Source organism: Mizuhopecten yessoensis, unplaced genomic scaffold, assembly GCF_002113885.1.
Source record: "Mizuhopecten yessoensis strain PY_sf001 unplaced genomic scaffold, ASM211388v2 scaffold11011, whole genome shotgun sequence".
NCBI classification, from domain to species: Eukaryota; Metazoa; Mollusca; class Bivalvia; order Pectinida; family Pectinidae; genus Mizuhopecten; species Mizuhopecten yessoensis.
In genome coordinates, this window is record NW_018408834.1 from 111,108 (window position 1) to 132,220 (window position 21,113).

The 21,113-nt window shown below is 37.1% G+C and overlaps 1 protein-coding gene across 1 annotated transcript; it reads left to right on the forward strand.

The window, feature by feature from the left end:
* The first annotated feature begins 272 nt into the window (after positions 1-272).
* LOC110464593 (calpain-5-like) lies at positions 273-20,072 on the forward strand. The gene is made up of 13 exons (XM_021519885.1): positions 273-329; positions 2,445-2,717; positions 5,374-5,505; positions 6,161-6,369; positions 8,256-8,448; positions 10,225-10,424; positions 11,855-11,932; positions 12,763-12,943; positions 13,744-13,857; positions 15,762-15,964; positions 16,201-16,319; positions 17,145-17,284; positions 18,401-20,072. Exons 2-13 carry the CDS (start codon positions 2,538-2,540, stop codon positions 18,581-18,583), a joined length of 1,932 nt encoding a protein of 643 aa, XP_021375560.1. The 5' UTR covers positions 273-329; positions 2,445-2,537; the 3' UTR covers positions 18,584-20,072.
* The last annotated feature ends 1,041 nt before the right edge of the window (positions 20,073-21,113 follow it).

The window sequence follows — 21,113 nt, forward strand, 5'->3', positions numbered from 1 at the left end:
TCCTTAGGCCGTTTTCGTTTAAACGGTTGAACCGATCAGACCACAGTTGTTCCTTTATTAAATAGGTCGGACCTAGTAATCTGACAGAAGCTGCTTTCAGGCGAGCCTTGACAAAGCCTTGCAAGGCCTGCATTAACATGTGCAGGTCCGCCAACATTTATATCCGAAATTATAACATTTACAAACGGACAAACCGGTTGTTCCGCATAAACGAACAGGCCCAGCCTGTCTTGGACCGGTAGAAAAAAAAATCACCGGAAATTGTCTGACTTGTCTCCCTTATGCCGTCTTCCGTCAAAACATCAAGTTGAAAAAGGCGGGGCAGACAGGTATGTATTCGTAAGATTCATTGCGATATTAAATGAAATACGCTTCTCAAACAACTTTAGTAAAGTTCCTTCGATATTGCTAGACAAGTAAATAGGATGATTAATTAATGAAAAATTAGCTAAAAGCTTCACGAAGTTGAAAACGTGATGGAATGCTACAGTTGTTTATTCGGACAAACCTGTTGAGGGCGCGTCTAATTACCCAATACTACCCAATACCACCCAATACTCCCCAATACTACCCCATACGATCCAGTTATGAACCAAATACTTCTTTATTACTGTGAAATATCACCTTTGTAGACGTTATTTACTTCCATCTGCCATATTTATCGGGAAATATGCGATTTGGTGCCGAAAACATCACCGAATTGCCGTGACTATGACCCAATACTACCCAATACTACCCCATACGACCCAATTATGACATATTCCTCTGCTGTCAGGTCTTATACAACAGGCACCTCCAAATTGTTCGGGGTTCATTTCCTTCTTTCTGTAAATAACCAAGGATGGGAGATTGAAGTATGACCTGGATTGAGACATCATAATAAGATAATCTCTTACCAAGTTTCATGTTTGGCAGTATCACATTGATGTTATGAACTTATAAATCTCACAAAATTTGTGTTCAATTTATTTAAATCTAACAAGATAAAAAAATAATACAACAATTTGTATCAGGTGATTCTATTATTCAAATGCATCCATATTTTGATTTTATCATTTTCCCTTGCAATAAATGATCTATCTGCATCTCATCCTTACCAGAATAGGCCAAACTTAAACCTATGTTCTAGTTCTAGTTATAGTTATTTTCCAGTACAGGAATCGAACAATATGTTCCTCTACACCGGACTCTATTATACATGTAATATGTTCTCATGTTTAAATATTAGAGTTCACTTCCATCTATGGTTGCCTTATAATTATAAAGTATTTCCTGATTTTTCCATATGTCCAGTCTATTCTTGAAAGTGTTTATATTAGGTGCCGATACAACGTCCTCGGGAAGAACGTTCCACATTTTTACAGTTCTAATACCAAAGCTGTTTTTCCTTAGTGTAGTTTTGAATTGTTGCGGGAAGATTATTTTTGAATTCCCCCTACTGCTGTGACGCCTTGTTACATCCTTCCAAAGTTTAATAAAATTACAGGATTCCCTGTCGTATATTCCGCTTATTATCTTATATAGTTCAATCATATCCCCTCTAGCCCTTCTGTATGATAGTGTTGGGAGTTCCAGCTTTTGTAGTCTTTCTTGGTATGTTAAGTTTTTCATCCCCGGTAAACTCCTAGTTGCTCTGCGCTGCACGGCTTCCACTCTATCAATATCTTTTGCTTTATACGGTGCCCAAACAGAACTAGCATAGTCAAGTTGTGATCTTACTAAACATTTGTATAACGGGGGAAAGGTGGTATAATTCATAAAATTAAAAGTTCTTCTTAACAGTCCGAAAATTTGGTTTGACTTTTTTACTTTTTCGCTGATATGGTTTTCAAAACTCAATTCCGAGTCTACAGTAACGCCAATATCTTTTTCTTGTCTGTTTTTTGTAGATTGTTCCCAAGTAATTGATACGATCCCGTTGTTCTGCTTCGAAGTTTGTATTTCTCTAAATACAAATTATATATATATATTGTAATTGAAACCTTGAAGATTAAATTCAGTTTATAATAGAGGTGTATGTGTTGAAACTGTCGTTTCAGTTTATGGGTATACATACTTCTTGCATTCGGCATAGAAGAACTGCTCCCGGTTTCTTTCAAGAGCAACATATACCAAGGGAATTAACTCTGTTTTGCCTTTACCTTTATATATAAGCATGTTTATTACCTTTAAAGAACTTCATTCGGTTACATGTGGCATCCTAGAGCAACACTCTTAAAACATACAAGTACCCTGTACGTATTTAAGCTTCATTGTCAAGCAGTAACAAATCAACTATTGTATTGGAAGAACCTATAGGAAGACTATATATATATAGCTATATACCAGTTAACAAGAGTGTAACTGAATCCTCCCTGTTACAACAGCTCCAAGGCCGTAAAAAGGGCAGGTTCTTGATGCATGTATTAATTTCTAATTAATTTCCATATACTTCTACTTTTCAGATCTGAGCTTTGTTTGTAGATCTGATTGAGTAGTCTCCCCTTTTGGCCTGATTGAGAAGTCTACCAGTTGAACTCACAACAACAAGCATCAGGATGAACATCTTGCCTTGTTTTGGTTCCATGAAGAAATATAAAAACCAAGACTATGTAAAGCTGAAAAAGGAAAGCAAAGCTAAAGGAAATTTATTTATAGATTTGGAATTCCCACCAGATGACCGTTCCTTATTCTATAGTCAGGGGAAGTTGGCTGATGTGGTGTGGAAAAGACCGAAGGTAAATTAGCGATGTTGTATGCACATACACAGGCCACCAGCCAGCTTACTCAAGTGTTAATTATGCACTTCAACATTCACAGATATTTTTTGGACATCTTGTGCAATTTTTCAAAGGGCTTCATGTATTATTTCACATATAGACCTTCTGACCACATGTATTTTACTATATTGTACTAGTTAGATATCCAGGGTTCCAGATGTAGTCCATTTTTTTCCTGCAAAGTTGATATGTTTTGTATTTCTTTAACTTATATACAAATATAAATAAAACTTTGACAAACAAAGCAGTTTGTGTGAGAGTACCTATGTGGTAGTAAATGCGCATCTGTTTCCCTGCCGGGGAAGCACATGTACAGGGGACAATGGTATAATTTCAGCAGCTGTTGTTCATATATACTGATATCTATCTCATACTGTCATTAAAATGATAAGGATTAGTGTTACACATCATTTCACACTAAGCCTGTGCCACGGATAAATTATATATTAAAAAATGTATGCAACACAAATACACTCTCCCAACACAATGATTCTTTGATTGACCTAATCATTACAGGATTAGTGTAAGATGGTATCAATATGTTTCAGTTTATGCACATGTATATAAAACCTTTGTCTTACATGTGCATGTTTATATGTTTGATAAAGCTGGCGCTTTAATCATTAAAAATCAAGCTGAAACATTTGTGGTATTGCAATACACGGAAATTAAAAAATTTATTGAATTTAATATTTCAGTCATAAGATCTAATAGATTTTTAGGTCACCTGAGCTTTAGCTCAAGTGACCTATTGCTATCCGTTTTCGTCCGTCGTCGTCCGTCGTCCGTTAACATTTTACATTTCAAACTTAAAGTCAAGTTCTGCTGGGCCGATTGAACTGAAAGTTGGTAGGAATGATCGCCTCATGGTCCTGACAAAGTGTTGTTATTTTTTGGGTCGATCAGAAATCCAATATGGCCACCACGGCCGCCATTTTGAAAACCTATTTCAAACTTAAAGTCAAGTTCTGCTGGACCGATTGAACTTAAAGTTTGTAGGAATGATCGACTCATGGTCCTGACAAAGTGTTGTTATTTTTCAGGTCAATCATAAATCCAATATGGCCGCCACGGCCACCATTTTGAAAACATATTTCAAACTTAAAGTCAAGTTCTGCTAGGCCGATTGAACTGAAACTTTGTAGGAATGATTGACTCATGGTCCTGACAAAGTGTTGTTATTTTTCAGGTCGATCAGAAATCCAATATGGCCACCACAGCTGCCATTTTGGAAAACTATTTCAAACTTAAAGTAAAGATCTACTTGGCCGATTGAACTGAAACTTTGTAGGAATGATCGAATCATGGTCCTGACAAAGTGTTGTTATTTTTCGGGTCAATCAGAAATACAATTTGGCTGCCATGGCCGCTATTTTGCTACTAAGTTCTAATAGGCCGATCTCACTTAAAATTGGTCTAGGAATGATCAGCTCATGGTCCTGACAAAGTTAAGTTAACATTATACTTTTTTTTACTCAAATTGGTACATATTTCAACAACAAAAATAAATACTGTAGACTCAGGTGACCGTTAAGGCCCATGGGCCTCTTGTTAACTTCACTATTTATATATTTTAGTATTAATTGTATTACAAATACCAGATATATATGTTACCAGGTACTATAGCACATGATTGGTAGGTTATTACTTCATGCCTCCAACACTGTACAGATGTAGCTATATGTTTTGGTACAGTTTCTACAAAATACAACACTGTTTATTTATTCTTAATTTTCTTGCATATTTCATAACACAAAAATATTGGCCTGAAGATTCTGTACAGTAAAAGCTTGATATAAAGCCACTCATTCCATTTGCCACAATTCCCTTCACTTAATTGCCTAACCCCTTATAATGCCAAACTTTATCTTGACAAATGGTGGCCGTATAATGAGATTTTACTGTACTCTGTAGCTAAAACTTATTGTTATTTTCACTGCCAAGTGCTGATTTTACGTGCGGCTACCTGTCTGACGGCAACAATCTGAGTCAAGTCAATGTTTTCCTTCACACAGGGGGCTACAATCACAATTGATTTAAATACAAAGGAGACAACAGGCCACACTTACAGAGTGGGAATAAGGCATACTCAAATGTAACAGCTGGTCACACTATTATCATATATAGTAGTCTTACGTTAGATAACTATACTGAAGATCAGAAATAGTGATAACCTTACTACATCTATTGAGGAAGATCCAGAAAGAATCTCCATTATTCATAGTCACCTTTCCAGTTTTCTTAACATGTAATTTGTAGATTTCCCTCAATACATTGACATTTTAGCTGCCTTTATAACATCATCATTTTAACCAACAAAACCCCAGCTTTATAAAAATGAGTATTGTTTTTGGTTCCTGTTTGATGTATGTTTTGTACTGTTATATTGTATAACAAATTACACAAAATTTGATATCAACAGTCACTCTTTATCCAAGATTTCAGGCTTTCATCAGAGATTTAATGGTTCTGACCCTTACGTCACATCCAATCCCTGATAAAGGGCTATAAGCCTTGGATCTAGAGTGACTGTTGATATTTATTTTATTATGTTTCCTGTATTATGAACATTGTGATAGATATTTAGGAAAATTGTTTTTTTGTATATTGACAGCAAATCACTGACAACCCCAAGCTATTTGTGGAGGGAGCCAGTGCTGGGGACGTTACTCAGGGTCGCCTTGGTAACTGCTGGTTTGTCGCCGCCTCCTCTTGTCTATCAGCAAACAAAGATGTCTGGGACAGGGTGAGATAATGTTTTATCACATAATTCTTTGCTTAAGAAGTTAAGACCTATGTATACCTATATGTACACATACCAGGGACTTATCACACACCTTTCTAAGCCAGTTAACAAACACTTTCACACTTATTCACAGTGGCGAAAAATGTTTTAATCAACTTTGTGAAAATAACTCGTATGCTTATGATGTACTTACTAAATCACTTTAAAATCACTTTTAACTAACTAGAACCTCCCATTAAGATTTGACATTTTAAAAACTGATAAAACCTTTTGTTATTTGTTATCAACATATGAAAATTATCAATTTTCCCAGTTTTGTTGTTGAATTTCATATTCTCATCTATAAGATGTCATGACATATTGTGTTATGGTATTTTCAACCTGAACGGCTGGCTGGCTGGCTGACTGGCTGGCTGGCTTTGTGTTGATACATATTTTGAATATGATTATCAGAGTTTAATTAAATCGGAAAAGGGAGACAATCCCTATACAGAATTTTATTGTACTTTTGCTTGAAGTTTTGACCCAAGATCAATTTTCTAACATTCCAAAAAATCACAAATGTGAGAATATTTTGGGTAAGGGAAATTGTTCTCCTGTGCTTGAAGTGATCTGTTGTTCGTACTCTGATTTTACATGTGATATTTCTGTACAGGTAATCCCAGACTGGCAAGACCAGGAATGGGATGACAATGATACTGACAAGTATCAGGGAATATTTCATTTCCGGTTCTGGAGGTATGGAGAGTGGATAGACATTGTCATTGACGATATGTTACCCACCATCAACAATGAACTGGTCTTTATTCACTCCCAGAGTAAGAATGAATTCTGGAGTGCCCTGCTGGAAAAAGCCTATGCGAAGTAAGTGCTAACAACCTAGTTCTATTAAGGGTCCCTGCCCCACTGCAGGCAAAACACTAGAGAGTTCCACTGTAGTTTTTCGTATGTACCGTGACCTCCCTATAATTTTGTTTTGGATATTATAATTGTAGCACGAGTGGGCCAGGGTACTACACCTGACTAGGTAGTTCAATTGGTTAGAGTGACAGTTTAATGATTGTAGCTAGAGTCCAGGCTTTGGATCTTGGTCTGGCTCTTATTGGAAATGATTTATCAAAGCTATAGTCATGCAGAAAAAAATGGTTTCAAATGCACTGCCAAGTTCCATTTTTCAGCATAATTTCTATGTTGTAGGCTATTTGGTTGGTATGTTGAGAGTTTGGTTGGTATTTATGGGTTTGGTTGCTATGTAAGGATCAGGTTGCTATGTTGAGAGTTTGGTTTCTGTTTGTGGGTTTGGTTTCTATGTATGAATCTGGTTTCTATGTTGAGAGTTTGATTGGTATGTATGGGGTTGGTTTCTTTGTATGGATCTGGTTGCTTTGTTGAGAGTTTGATTGGTATGTATGGGTTTGGTTGCTATGTAAGGATCTGGCTGCTATGTTGAGAGTTTGGTTGGTATGTATGGGTTTGGTTGATATGTAAGAAATATGGTTACTATGTTGAGATTTTGGTTGGTATATATGTGTTTCGTAGCTATGTAAGAATCTGGTTGCTATGTTGAGAGTTTGGTTGGTTTGTTTAAACATATTTTATTGACAACATATTAACAAAGGGATTACTGTTTTAAATTATTTAATTTCTGTTTTGTAGGCTGTTTGGTTACTATGCTACGAGTTAATTACTGTTTCACATTATTTAATTTCTGTTTTGCAGGCTGTTTAGTTGCGATGTTTTGAGTAAATTACTGTTTTACATTATAAACTCACCTGGCCAAGCGAGCTTATGTCGTGGTGCAACATCCTTCGTCCGTCTGGCGTCCATCTGGCGTCCGTCGTCAATATTTTACTTTAAACAACTTTTTCAAAATAACCAAAAGGCCTGGGTGATGATATTTGGCCAGAAGCAAACTGGGATGAAGGCCTAGGGCTTCCAAGTTTGTTCAAATAAATGACCTTCACCTATTTTCAAGGTCACGGGGATCAAATGTCTTAAAAAATCTTTAAACAGTTTCTACTGAATAACTAAGAGGCCTTGGCTAATAAAATTTGGCAAGTAACATGCTGTGATACAGGACAAACAAGTTTGTTCAAACGAATGACCTTGACGTATTTTCAAGGTCACAGGGGTCAAATATGTTTGAAACCTTTAAACAACTGAATAACCAAGAGGCCTAGGATAATGATATTTGGTCAGTAATTTGCTAGAATGAAGGGCTACCAAGTTTGTTCAAATGAATGATCTTTACTCATATTTAAGGTCACAGGGGTCAAATATGTTTAAAACCTTTATACAACTTCTTCTGAATAACCAAGAGGCCTAGGGTTATGATATTTGGCAAGTAGCATGCTGGGATAAAGGGCTACCAAGTTTGTTAAAGTGAATGACCTTGACTTATATTCAAGGTCACAATGGTGAAATATGTTTTAAACCTTTAGATGATTTCTTCTAAATTAGCAAAAGGCCAAGGGTGATGATATTTGGCCATTGACAAGTGAGATTAATACCAGGAGAGCGATTCAGGCCCATTGGGTCTCTTGTTTAATTTCTGTTTTGTAGGCTGTTTTGTATGTTGTGAGTTAATTACTGTTTTACCGTTATTCCTTTTCTGTTTTGTAGGCTGTTTGGTTGCTATGTTGTGAGTTAATTACTGTTTTACCGTTATTCCTTTTCTGTTTTGTAGGCTGTTTGGTTGCTATGTTGTGAGTTAATTACTGTTTTACCGTTATTTAATTTCTGTTTTGTAGGCTGTTTGGTTGCTATGAGGCCCTAGATGGGGGAGAGCTGGGTGAGGCTCTGGAGGATTTTACCGGTGGTGTTTCTGAACAGGTTGACCTAAAAGGTCTGGACCTAGCAAACAAACCAGAAGAGCGTGCTGACTTGTTTGAACGAATGAAGAAACAGATGGACAGGAAATCCTTGATGGCGGCCTCTATACCAGTATGTATTTTATCCTGTAACGCTAATCTTTTGTAATATTTGTCTGTCCAGTCCCTCTTTTATATTGTTTATATGAGAAGAAAATTTTCAGTTAATTGTGAAGGCAAATTTTGTAAATAATTATTGTAGAATATCTATGGTTAAATGTCCTTTGAATGCCAAGGTTTTTTATTAGCTCACCTGGCCCGAAGGGCCAAGTGAGCTTATCCCATGGTGCAGTGTCGGCGTCCGGCGTCCGGCAACTTTTTCCTTTAAAATGCTACTTGTCCTGAATGGCTCAGAGGATTTTGACCAAATTTGGTCAGGAGCATCATTGGCCAAAGGGTTCTCAGTTTTGTATAAACGGAGGGTATAACCCCCCTGGGGGCAGAGGGGCGGGGCCAAATAGGGGGAAAATAGGTAAATCTTTAAAAATCTTCTTCTTCTCAACCAATAGAAGGATTTTGACCAAATTTGTCCTAGAGCATCTTTGGACAAAGAAGACTCAAGTTTGTATAAACGGAGGGTGTGGCCCCTCTGGGGGCGGAGGGGCGGGGCCCAATAGGGGAAATAGAGGATTTTTTTTCTCCTGCTATACAAGTGAAGGGATTTTAACCAAATGCAGTCTGAAGCATGATTAGGGACAAAAGAATCAATTTTGTATAAACTGAGGTGTGTGGGCCTCCTTCTAAGGGCAGATGGGTGGGGCCCATTAGGGGAAATAGAGGAAAACATCAAATATCCTTCTCCTTTTGTACCGATGAAGGGATTTTGACCAAATTTGGTCTGGAGCATCATTGGCCAAAGGGTTCTCAGTTTTGTATGAACGGAGGGTATGGTCCCCCTGGGGGCAGAGGGACGGGGCCAAATAGGGGAAAATAGGTAAATCTTTAAAAATCTTCTCCTCAACCAATTGAAGGATTTTGACCAAATTTGTCCTAGAGCATCTTTGGACAAAGGAGACTCAAGTTTGTATAAACGGAGGGTGTGGGCCTTCTGGCGGCATAGGAGCGGGGCCCAATAGGGGAAATAGAGGATTTTTTTTCTCCTACTATACAAGTGAAGGGATTTAAACCAAATGCAGTCTGAAGCATGCTTAGGGAGAAAAGAATCAATTTTGTTTAAACTGAGGTGTGTGGATTCCCCTTCTTTGGGGCAGATTAGTGGGGCCCATTAGGGGAAATAGAGGAAAACATTAAAGATCCTTCTCCTTCTGTACCGTTGAAGGGATTTTAACCTAACCAAACTTGTTTTAGAGAATCTTTGGGCAAAGGGAATTGAATATTTATAAATGGAAGATGCAACTTTGTTACTTGTACTCCTTTGATAAACCTGAATGGTACTCAGCAGGTTTTAAATTGAAAAATAAAATACCAGATGAGCTATTAAGGCCCCTGGGCCTCTTGTTGAATATTGTGTTCACTATAAACATATGCTTACTGGACTTATTTATGTCACTGTAAATTGAATTATCATGTGTAGAAATATTCCCATGGTGATTCTTTAAGCTGATTATGGTATGAACATTTTAACAATGACAATGTTTTTCGATCAATACATTCTTTACATCTCTAATCTATAAATTAATATTTCCAAATGGATATTTTTGTGCTAATTTACTCAACACAAGAAATAGCATTTCCACACCACCAAAATGTCCACTTTTAAAATACAATCTGGACTTGGTAAAGAGAAACTTTAAAAAAACAAAACATTATGCAGTTGTCTGCATAAAAATGTTGGTACCAATTTGTTTTGTTCAATTCAAGTAAAATTCTTTTTGTATTTGTGCCTCAGGCAGAGAGCAGTGAGGAGATGGAAGCATCGACAGACATTGGATTGGTAAAGGGCCATGCTTACGGAATTACTGCTGTCAAAAACATTCACCTTGAGGGGTCTTCTGGTCTGTTCAACTTTTTCAGAAGGGAAAAAATCCCCATGGTCCGTCTAAGGAATCCCTGGGGAGAGAAGGAGTGGAAAGGAGCGTTCAGTGATGGGTAAGCAAGTGGAAATGTTGGGGCCCTCAATGATTTGGGGGGAGGGGGGTGTTGCAGGTGGCCCACAGTGATGGGTAATGATGAAAGAGTAAGCCTTCTATGATAGGTTGGTGGGGAGGGGATAGGGCCTGATGTAATGAGGAAAGAGTAGGCCTTCTATGATAGGTTGGTGGGGAGGGGATAGGGCCTGATGTAATGAGGAAAGAGTAGGCCTTCTATGATAGGTTGGTGGGGAGGGGATAGGGCCTGATGTAATGAGGAAAGAGTAGGCCTTCTATGATAGGTTGGTGGGGAGGGGATAGGGCCTGATGTAATGAGGAAAGAGTAGGCCTTCTATGATAGGTTGGTGGGGAGGGGATAGGGCCTGATGTAATGAGGAAAGAGTAGGCCTTCTATGATAGGTTGGTGGGGAGGGGATAGGGCCTGATGTAATGAGGAAAGAGTAGGCCTTCTATGATAGGTTGGTGGGGAGGGGATAGGGCCTGATGTAAATAGGAAGGCTGTAGGTCTTGGTAATTGGTAGGGGAGGGGGGAGTGGTGGGTAAAAACTGTAGGACTTGGGACTTCAATGATAGGCAGATTGTGAGAGATTTAGGAGGAAAGCATTTCAGTGAAGATTACATAGCAGGATTAGCTCCTTTCTAGAGGCAGATATACAGAAGGAGTAGCCAGGTCCTGATATTTTATGGGAAGTGAAGGGGTACCCATATAAATTTACTAGTAACACTGAAGTAGGGTTTTATGGGAAGTGAAGGGTTACCCATATATATTTACTAGTAACACTGAAGTAGGGGATGGAGTGAGGACTTCCAAAGGGATGAGGAGAGAACACATAGCTAGCTATTTATAGACATTTATATACAAACTTGAGCTTTGGTGAGATGCTATCATTGTGTCTCAATGTTAGAGTGAGAAACTGGATTTTTCTGTTTAGCACAGCTACTGCCGACTTTTGGCAATTTCTGATACTTTTATTAGTCACCATTGGTACTACATATATATAGCTAACAGAGGGGACCATAGTCCTCTAGTTTTCATCTGGATTGGCCTCTGTCTGTTCGCAGGCTATCTTAAATATTTATGGACCGATTTGTATAAATCTTTGCCGTAAGATATGTCATTTGAGATGATACAAACTGATACTGATTTTGAAGATTGCCTCGATCTGCATGAATTGGTAATTAATGTTGCTGAAACAGGAAACAGATTTGTAATTCGTTGATCATTTTGTTGGCTAACTTAGATATAAACTGACTAGAAGACTTGATATAAAGTTCTTGCAAAGATGTCATGGATCTTTGCATGATTAATCTAATCATGTTAACTTGCATAGCTAGCTGATTTTTGATTGACAATGTCAAAAAAGTTTTATCATCATCAATGTCTGATGTATTTTTGCGATCTTGATCCCTTCTAAATTTTACATTCAGCTCTGCAGAGTGGAACAAGATCTCTAAGGACGACCGACAGAAGATCGGGCTTACATTTGAGGATGATGGAGAATTCTGGTAAAATTTGGTACAAAATAACTAACAAGAAGTTGAGATTATAAATATTTGGCTTCTGAATGTTTTAAAACTTTTGAATGTTACAAAGAAGCATTTGTTGATGCAGTTCATCAGAAAAATCTGTTGATCTTCACATAATTCCTAAGTGATGTAATGTACTTATTTGTATTCAGGACCACTGAGGTTCTGTTAGTGCTTTGTGTATGCAGGAAAGCATTGATGCACTTATTGTTAACTTCAAAATGACAAATTTTGTGTCCTTCCCAAGAGGTGTCTAGGGACATGAAAACTCTTCAATAAATCACCAACACCTATAAGGTCCTCTGGGGTTCACTATAAATCACAAACACCTATAAGGTCCCTTCGGGTTCACTCTAAATCACAAACACCTACAAGGTCCTCTGGGGTTCACTATAAATCACTAACACCTATATAAGGTCCTCTGGGGTTCACTCTAAATCACAAATACCTACAAGGTCCTCTGGGGTTCACTATAAATCACAAACACCTATAAGGTCCTTTCGGGTTCACTATAAATCACAAACACCTACAACGTCCTCTGGGGTTCACTATAAATCACAACCACCTTAAAGGTCCTCTGGGGTTCACTCTAAATCACAAACACCTCTAAGGTCCTCTGGGGTTCACTATAAATCACAAACACCTATATAAGGTCCTCTGGGGTTCACTCTAAATCACAAACACCTATATAAGGTCCTCTGGGGTTCACTATAAATCACAAACACCTATAAGGTCCTCTGGGGTTCACTATAAACATGTTTACTACATCTGTATTTTGGTTAGACCAGATCAATTTGTTCTGTTAACAGGATGCAGATGGAGGACTTCTGTCGGTACTTTGTAAAGGCGGCGATCTGCTGTGTTGTCAACACGTCCATATTTGCCTTCAGTAAGACCTGGCACGAAGGTCTGGCCCACAGTAAATGGGTGAAGCCAAACAGGGCTGGCGGCTGTCTCAACCACAAAGACACATTCTTGAATAACCCACAGGTAACTGAATCATTATTGGTCGATTATATCGGTAGATAAATAACACCAGCCTTTCAGGTAATCTTTCCCTATGGAGTATATGAGATTAATCGAACACCAGCCTTTCAAGTAATCTTTCCCTATGGAATATATGAGATTAATCGAACACCAGCCTTTCAGGTAATCTTTCCCTATGGAGTATATGAGATTAATCGATCACCAGCCTTTCAAGTAATCTTTCCCTATGGAGTATATGAGATTAATCGAACACCAGCCTTTCAAGTAATCTTTCCCTATGGAGTATATGAGATTATTTTATGGGTCACCTCAGCCAACTCCATGAGTTCCTCTTGTGACAATGGATAGTAACTTTCAGAAATCAGGTCTTATGCCTCATATTTTATAGAGTAATGGCCCTTTGTTTAAGTTAGATACCAAAGTGGATCTGAAGGTAAGCATTAGGGACAGTAACATGAGATTTCTCACAAAACTTATTTTAACTATTTTAACTAGTCACAGATAGAGGATTTTTTTTCTCCCAAATGCAAATTATATTAGACTTGTCTGTGTTTTCCTGAGATTAGTTGACTCATGTCATTAGTATTTATGATATAAGAAATTGAATGAATGTTTTTACTCAACCAAAAAATTACAGCATTCCTGGGAACAAATGTCTCATAAACATCAAATTTTGTTTATCCTGAGAATTCATTTATCCCAAATATTTGATGAAAACAAAGGTGTCTCCTTTTTAAAAAGGTTCGCCTGTACAAGAGACCAACTGTTAATGTGTGATATGCTCTCTGCTCTCTATATTGTAGTTCACATTTGAGATCACGGACAAGGAAGATGAACCAATGTTCCAGCTAACACAGAAGAGTACTCGTGGGTCAGGTGGCAGTCGTAACATGACCGTTGGCTTCTCCATCATTAAGGTACAGCAGTATATATATATATTGACGTTCTGTGTTGGATTTGCCTATGTGTCGTTAGTAAACCAAATTCCAGTATATGAGACTGTATACTGCAATTTACAGTGATTCGGTCAGTGTAGGAACATAGTATATACATGGCCACCAGATACTTTCGGTATCAATAGGCCTATAGTCAGATAACTTTCTGGGTTCGTTATAGCATTAAGCAATAAAGGTCATCGCAAAAAAAAGCAACTTCACAAATAATGACAATATCAATTTATTATAAGATGTGTAGGTACCACAAAATTATTGTAAGTGCCATTCTAGATATGAAATTACCAAGTTTGTCAACGTCGTCACACAGGGGCTCGGTTTCGAGATTTTGAGTTATGCATAACATCAGTGAATAACCACAACACTAAAATTCAGCATTTATAAAACCTTGTAAAAGTCGAGGGTATTGACAAGGTTTTAAAATGTGTATAAATACCTTTTTAAGTGTTTTGGTTCTTCAGTGATGTCATCCATTACTCAAAATCACCAAACCGAGCCCCTGTGAACGTCGTCTGCTAGCGATGCTAATCTTACCGATAAGACATGGAATCTGTTTCAAACGAAATGTCCTTGGAGTCGTTATCACCTACTGAAAGGACCACTTTAATTATAAAAAGATATGCTTCCGAAAATAACGTAATATTCCAGTTGATGGAAACATAAGCGTTTTTGAGGAAACAATCAAGTCCGTTCAGCGCCGCATCACTTCCAAATACCCCCGGTACATGTAATCTATCAATGCGCGAAAAACAGCTTTAATTTTAAACAAGCAGAAGTTATGCAATTATTAACAATTTTTCAACATATGTACACTCATACGAAATAAATAATAAAGTTAAGTTTGTGTTAAAACCATTTTATGTGCGTGTGGTTTGCAATGACACGAGGGACTATATTATTTCTTCTGAAAAATTTGGCTGTTCTGGGATTTGAACTTACTGACGTCACTGATATGATAAGCGGGAAATTCAAACGTATTTTTGCTTCAGTTACTATACAAAACAAACTTTATAAATGTAAATATAGGCATTGAACTGTTACAAGATGCAGTATACAGTCGACATTCTATTTGTCTGTCACCCAAATTGCACTCATATCGACTGTATACTGCATCTGGTAACAGTTCAATGCTTAAATAAACTCTACGTGTAAATCATAATATGCATGTAATACATTTATTGCTCTTGTAGTAGGGAATTTTTTGTTTCCCTTTGATTAAAAATTATGTTTCATTAGGGCACACCACAGGTGAAACAAGATTGATCAAGGGGAAACTAAGAAGTATGTTTCCCTAAGACAAGGGTTTTAAACTTGTTATTACATTGCAATAGAAAATTCACACAGCATTAAACATCACCAGTCAGGCTTACATCCCATTGCTACAATCTGCTACAGCTACTCAGAACTCAGATGTGATACCTCTCGGTTTTAGAAAGGACCAAAATGAGGGAAATATGAACAGGGAAACTAGAGCATGAGAGGGAAGCACAAGTATTTAGATCTCCTTATGTTCATCTCAATCCAATCAGATATGTCTTTATATAGATACTTGTAATAAAATTGGTAGGTAGTGTAAGTTACTCTTAATAGGGTGAAGGATTAATTCACAGGGTTATGAGAATCACTATTTACAGTTAAAGAGGTATCTATTATATTCTCTACATTTCTAGTGAAAATGCAAAAAGAGAAGCTCGCATCCCATTCATTTTCTCTACCAAACAGGAAAACAAACTAAATACGATGAGAACATAGTGATAGATAGCTTAGTTTTAAAACAACTGGAGAAGAGTCCAACAAAGAGTGAATTCATTTTAAAAAGTAAGAGGGTAAAAATTGTAATATTTACAGTATCACTTGTGTAAACTTAGGTGGAGGAAAACCGACGCTATCGTATGCATGACATGAGTCAGCAAGAAATGGTCACCTCTAGTGCATTCAGGGACAGCCGGGCAATCTTCCTGCGCCACAAGCTTACTAAAGGTCGTTACGCTATTGTGGCCTGTACGTTTGACCCTGGGAATGAGTGCGACTTCCTTCTGAGAATGTACACAAGCTCTGCTAACAATTTCAAGTAAGTTCTCTGATTACCAAAATAAAATAAGTAAAACAGACAATGGCTCATCTAAAAATGAATACATGTATTTTACATCATAAGTAACATAATTTTTACCTGGCTTGGCCTTCATTGTCAGGTTTCAGGCTTTTCTCATATGTAACTCTAGATAAGGTCATGATGCTATATTACTTTGTCATCAACTCGGGGTACATATAGATATCTATAATAATGTTATGTTGTCATTGTTACAGGCCCCTGATCTATGAAAAGCCACAGAAAAACTGGTGGCACTGTTGCGGTGGTAGCATACAGTTGGTGACGAGGGTCAAGGTCATGAGGGCAGAGGGGCTAGAGCGCCAAGAAAGGACAGGTGAATGAGGATTTATCTTGCACATTTCTTATAATGTAGAACAATACCAGTCACATCATTTCGTAAACTTGTCAGCACCAGTGAATTCTTGTGTGGAGTGACTCCTCAGCACCAGTGAATTCCTGTGTGGACTGACTCCTCAGCACCAGTGAATTCTTGTGTGGACTGACTCCTCAGCAACAGTGAATTCCTGTGTGGAGTGACTCCTCAGCACCAGTGAATTCCTGTGTGGACTGACTCCTCAGCACCAGTGAATTCCTGTGTGGACTGACTCCTCAGCACCAGTGAATTCCAGGGTGGACTGACTCCTCAGTACCAGTGAATTCCTGTGTGGACTGACTCCTCAGCACCAGTGAATTCCTGTGTGGACTGACTCCTCAGCAACAGTGAATTCCTGGGTGGCCTGACTCCTCATTTGTAAAACAACAATGCTGTAGTGTGGTAGAGAGAATGTGACTGTTGTCTTTTATGTTTTTATAATTTACTCCTGTTAATTTTCAAGTTTTAAGATAACAAACTTAAAGAAAAATTTGGTAAATATGATAAGCAATTGTATTCTTTACATTCATTATATAAACTGTAATTGAAGGACAATATCTTAGGTGACTTTCACTTTATATACCTGGTAATAAAATTAATATCATACAGATGGTTAGACTTACAGGGAAACAATTGTGGATGGAAGCACTTCCCTTTCTCCTCTCGGCGCTCCCCACCACTCACAAATATTTCCAAAACGACTGTTGTATTCATTTTGTATGTTTGAATGTTGTACACAATAATTTTTGATATTTAATATTTTATTTTGTGTTTGAAACGTTTCAGGTGCTGACCCTTACTGTGTGATCTCGTGTGAGGGTGAGAAAGTCACTACCAAGGTCGTAGATGATACCACATGTCCTGAATGGAACTCTTCTGCCATCTTCTACCGAAAAACAGCTCTCAAAAAACCTTTAAAGATCCAGGTCAGTTCATCTAATAAAACAAGCATTTTCTGTGGGTGATCAGTTGATTCTTTGACAGATTTTCACAATGATGTGCCTTAATAATGACGGTTTAGAACCATATTGCATTACATAGTTAGGGCCCCGTATCGGAGATCTATATGGGTGCCCTATAGTAATCACTCTGTCTGTCTGTCGGTCTGTCTGTCTGTCCGTCCACAAATTTTGTTCCTGGCTGATATCTTTAGTATTTATTGACCGATGTGCATGAAACTTGGTCAAGATGTTCAGTTCATAAAAAATACACATTGAGGTAAAAAGTCAAGGTCAAAGGTCAAGGTCATTAGGTTCAAAGGTCAAGGTCAAATTTTGTATCTTTTCACTGGTGAACATTTCGCTATGACACTTTGAAGCAATGTTGCTCAGAATTAAACAAGGAGTTAATTGACCAAAGGTCAAGGTCACTTTGTCAAAGGTCAAGGTTAAAATGTTGTACCTTTTCCCTGATGAACATTTTGTGTTGACATTATGAAGCAATGTTGTTCAGAACTTAACACAGAGTCAACAGACCTTAGTTCAAGGTTACTGGGTCCAAAGGGTCAAGGTCAAGTTTTATTTTTTTCACTGATGAACATTTTGTTATGATATTAAGAAGCAAAGTTGGTCTGAATTAAAGAATAAGTCAACTGACCAAAGATCAGGGTCACTGGGTTAATGGTCAAGGTCATTTGGGTCCAAAGGTCAAAGACAAAGTGGATCTCTGACTTTGACCCTGGCTCTTGATGGAGAAGGTATATAAGGTGAAATAAAAAAAATCAAAGCTAACAAATGAGTATTGCACCGGTAATCATATTTCTGTTAGCCCAGCAAATATGGAGGTGGAAGGAAACACATCACATCATAGTACATGTAAAATGTATATTTTTCTTCCTTGCGATTCTTTTTGAAGTCCAAATGTCAAACGTCAAGCTCAGCTATATGGGCAGATTGCTTCTTGATGATTATGGGGGATATAATTGCCACAAGACGGGGCCCTTACTGACCTGTCAGTGTTCTAGTTTGATTATGCCTGGCAGTGAAGCCAGCTACTTGATTCTGTGATATATTTTTACCAAGTATTTTATTCATTATTTTTAGATCTGGAACAGCAATGTGCTCCGGGACACCTACATGGGCAAGCACGTGTTCACCAGCGTTGACGAGTGTCGCGACAAGATCTCCGCTGTTGGATTGGTACAGCGTGGGAAGCAGGGAGACAAGGTCGCCAGTGGACAGCTCTACGTACAGATAACACAGACAAAGAAAGTCATGTCGCTGTAAATAAAGGGAGATAAGGTCGCCAATGGACAGCTCTACGTACAGATAACACGGACAAAGAATGTCACGTCACTGTAAATAAAGGGAGATAAGGTCGCCAATGGACAGCTCTACGTACAGATAACATGGACAAAGAATGTCACGTCACTGTAAATAAAGGGAGATAAGTCACAGTAATAAACAGATCAGGCATACGAAAGAATGTCATGGTGTTACCAATAAAGGGTGATAACTCACAACTACGCATAGTCACAGTGACAGTTTTACTGGTCAGACAGTATTGACCTCTTGTAATATATATAACACATTGTAATACAGGATCATTGCAGATTTTGGAGGGTTTGAAAGTATCTCAATTCAGGAAAGGTTTTCTAAAAACCATTCCTAGCGTTTTATAAATATCAATATTAAAACTTTATTTCCCAAATAAAGATATTTCTTAGATGAAATTTTCCATCTAGGAAGGAAAATTTATATTTTAAAATGTCAAATTACCTGTAAAATGGAGAAAAAGGAAATAGGTTTATCAACTTCTTCGGATTATCAAGGGTAAAATAATGGTGACCTTAAAAAGTTTACTGTCTTTAATTTCTTACAAAATGTTAGGTATCCTAGGTTACTGGATACAACTGTACACACAGGTCCTAGGCCTGGCTGCCATGTATGATTTAGATACAGAGAATAGTCTATGCCTATCGATGTATTGTCCTTTACATTCTTCAAAATTGATGTTTCGCGAAAGAAGTTGATACCTGTTGATATTAATAGGCTTTAGAATGCAATAATTAGGTTGTATGGTGGATATTTAGATGTTTAACATATTATTTACAGCTTAAAGCTGAGTGTGTTCATGAAAGGTATTTTATAATGAATTTTGATTCACTATGTGAATTTATTGATCTTCAAAAGTCTATTCATTTATTATGAATCTTCAGTAAAATATTAATATTTCAAATACTTTTCGTGTGCTTGCTCTATTTGTGTGTCACAGCACCTTCTATAATAATTTCCTTGGATATAAAATTAAATTAAATGCTAATGTCAATCTTTCAATTTTTTTCATAATTTTACATGTAATTTGTTTTAATAATGTGTGATACTCACATTTACATTTTGATGCTGCTGAATTGGAATATTTTCCTGCTGTTGAAGATATTTTGTACAGTACATGTTTGTGTTTTTAAAAATGCTCAAGGAAAGATCAAATAAAATGAGATATATTTTATTAAATAATAGATAGAATGTTTTTAAATAGATTTTGGAAATGAACAAACTTTTTTTGAGGCTATTTTCTGTGTGATCTTTGGTGATGCGTCTGGTGTACTAGTTATAACAACATGTATAATGACCTTTAAGAGGTCAGACTCCTAGAGCATTCATATCATCTTACATAGATCATTTAAAATCACCAGGGATTAACAAATTAATAATAATAATTGGAGGTCCTTATATACCGCTTTATCACAGCCTAGTTTGTAGGTCGTCTCAATGCGGTTCACAAATTATTATCCATGGAATATAGCGCTTTGCAACCAGCCAATATCTTTCTCAACTCCCTAGGGAGCATGCAGGCGGTGCTGCCATTTTGGCGCTCACAGCTAGCATTCAACAATTCTAGCACTGCCCAACCACGTACTCTTTACAGCTTAGTAGACTGGAACAAGCGGAGTAAAGTATTAACAATAATATGAAGCCTTGAAGTGTAATGATAACTTGAGTTCACATCCTCAATTGTCATTTAAACATCCAGTCTTGATGTGAAAATGAAATAAAAGATTTAAAGTAAACAAGACTAGGAATGTAACTATTTCACAAATGTCTAGTTAAGATCATTTCAATAAAAGACATGTTTCTGCCAGTATTCTTATCATGGGTTAAAATACATTTGTACTAGCAAAATATGCTGTTTGACGAAAAGACCTCAAAAAAATTACATATATCATTATGGATAATAAAACGGTTTACAATGAATCTCTTTGTATACATATAAAGATCAGAAATCAAGTGTTCAATTTTACTATGCAAAGTATTTTTAGAGGAAAACATGTTGCATGTTCTATGTTCTTGCCTACAATGATATTTTTGTATAATGTCTCAACTATGATTTTCCTATTCAATCGAAATAATAATTTTGAAATATAATGTCTGCATATATGTACATATATTTTGTGACATTATTGCTGATTCTGTGTTTTAGTTTAACCAGTTTAACGTTTCATGCTTCGTACCTTGCATATACCTACGCTACCTTACCCATTGTATATACTTACCAGGTGTGATTTGTATTTGAGTTAAGGTTGTATGGTACCTTAGAATAAAACATATAATTTGTACTTGAGTTAAGGTCGTACATGTATGCTACCTTAGAATTATACGTATAATTTGTGAAACAACTTAAGGTGGTATGCTACCAGCTGATACTCCCGGTGATCAGTAAGAGAGTTAAAGTCATATATGTTACCTTACATATTATACCTATGATTTGTTTTAGAACTTTTTCCCTTGAATGAAGTCAGGCATTGATGTTTCTGAA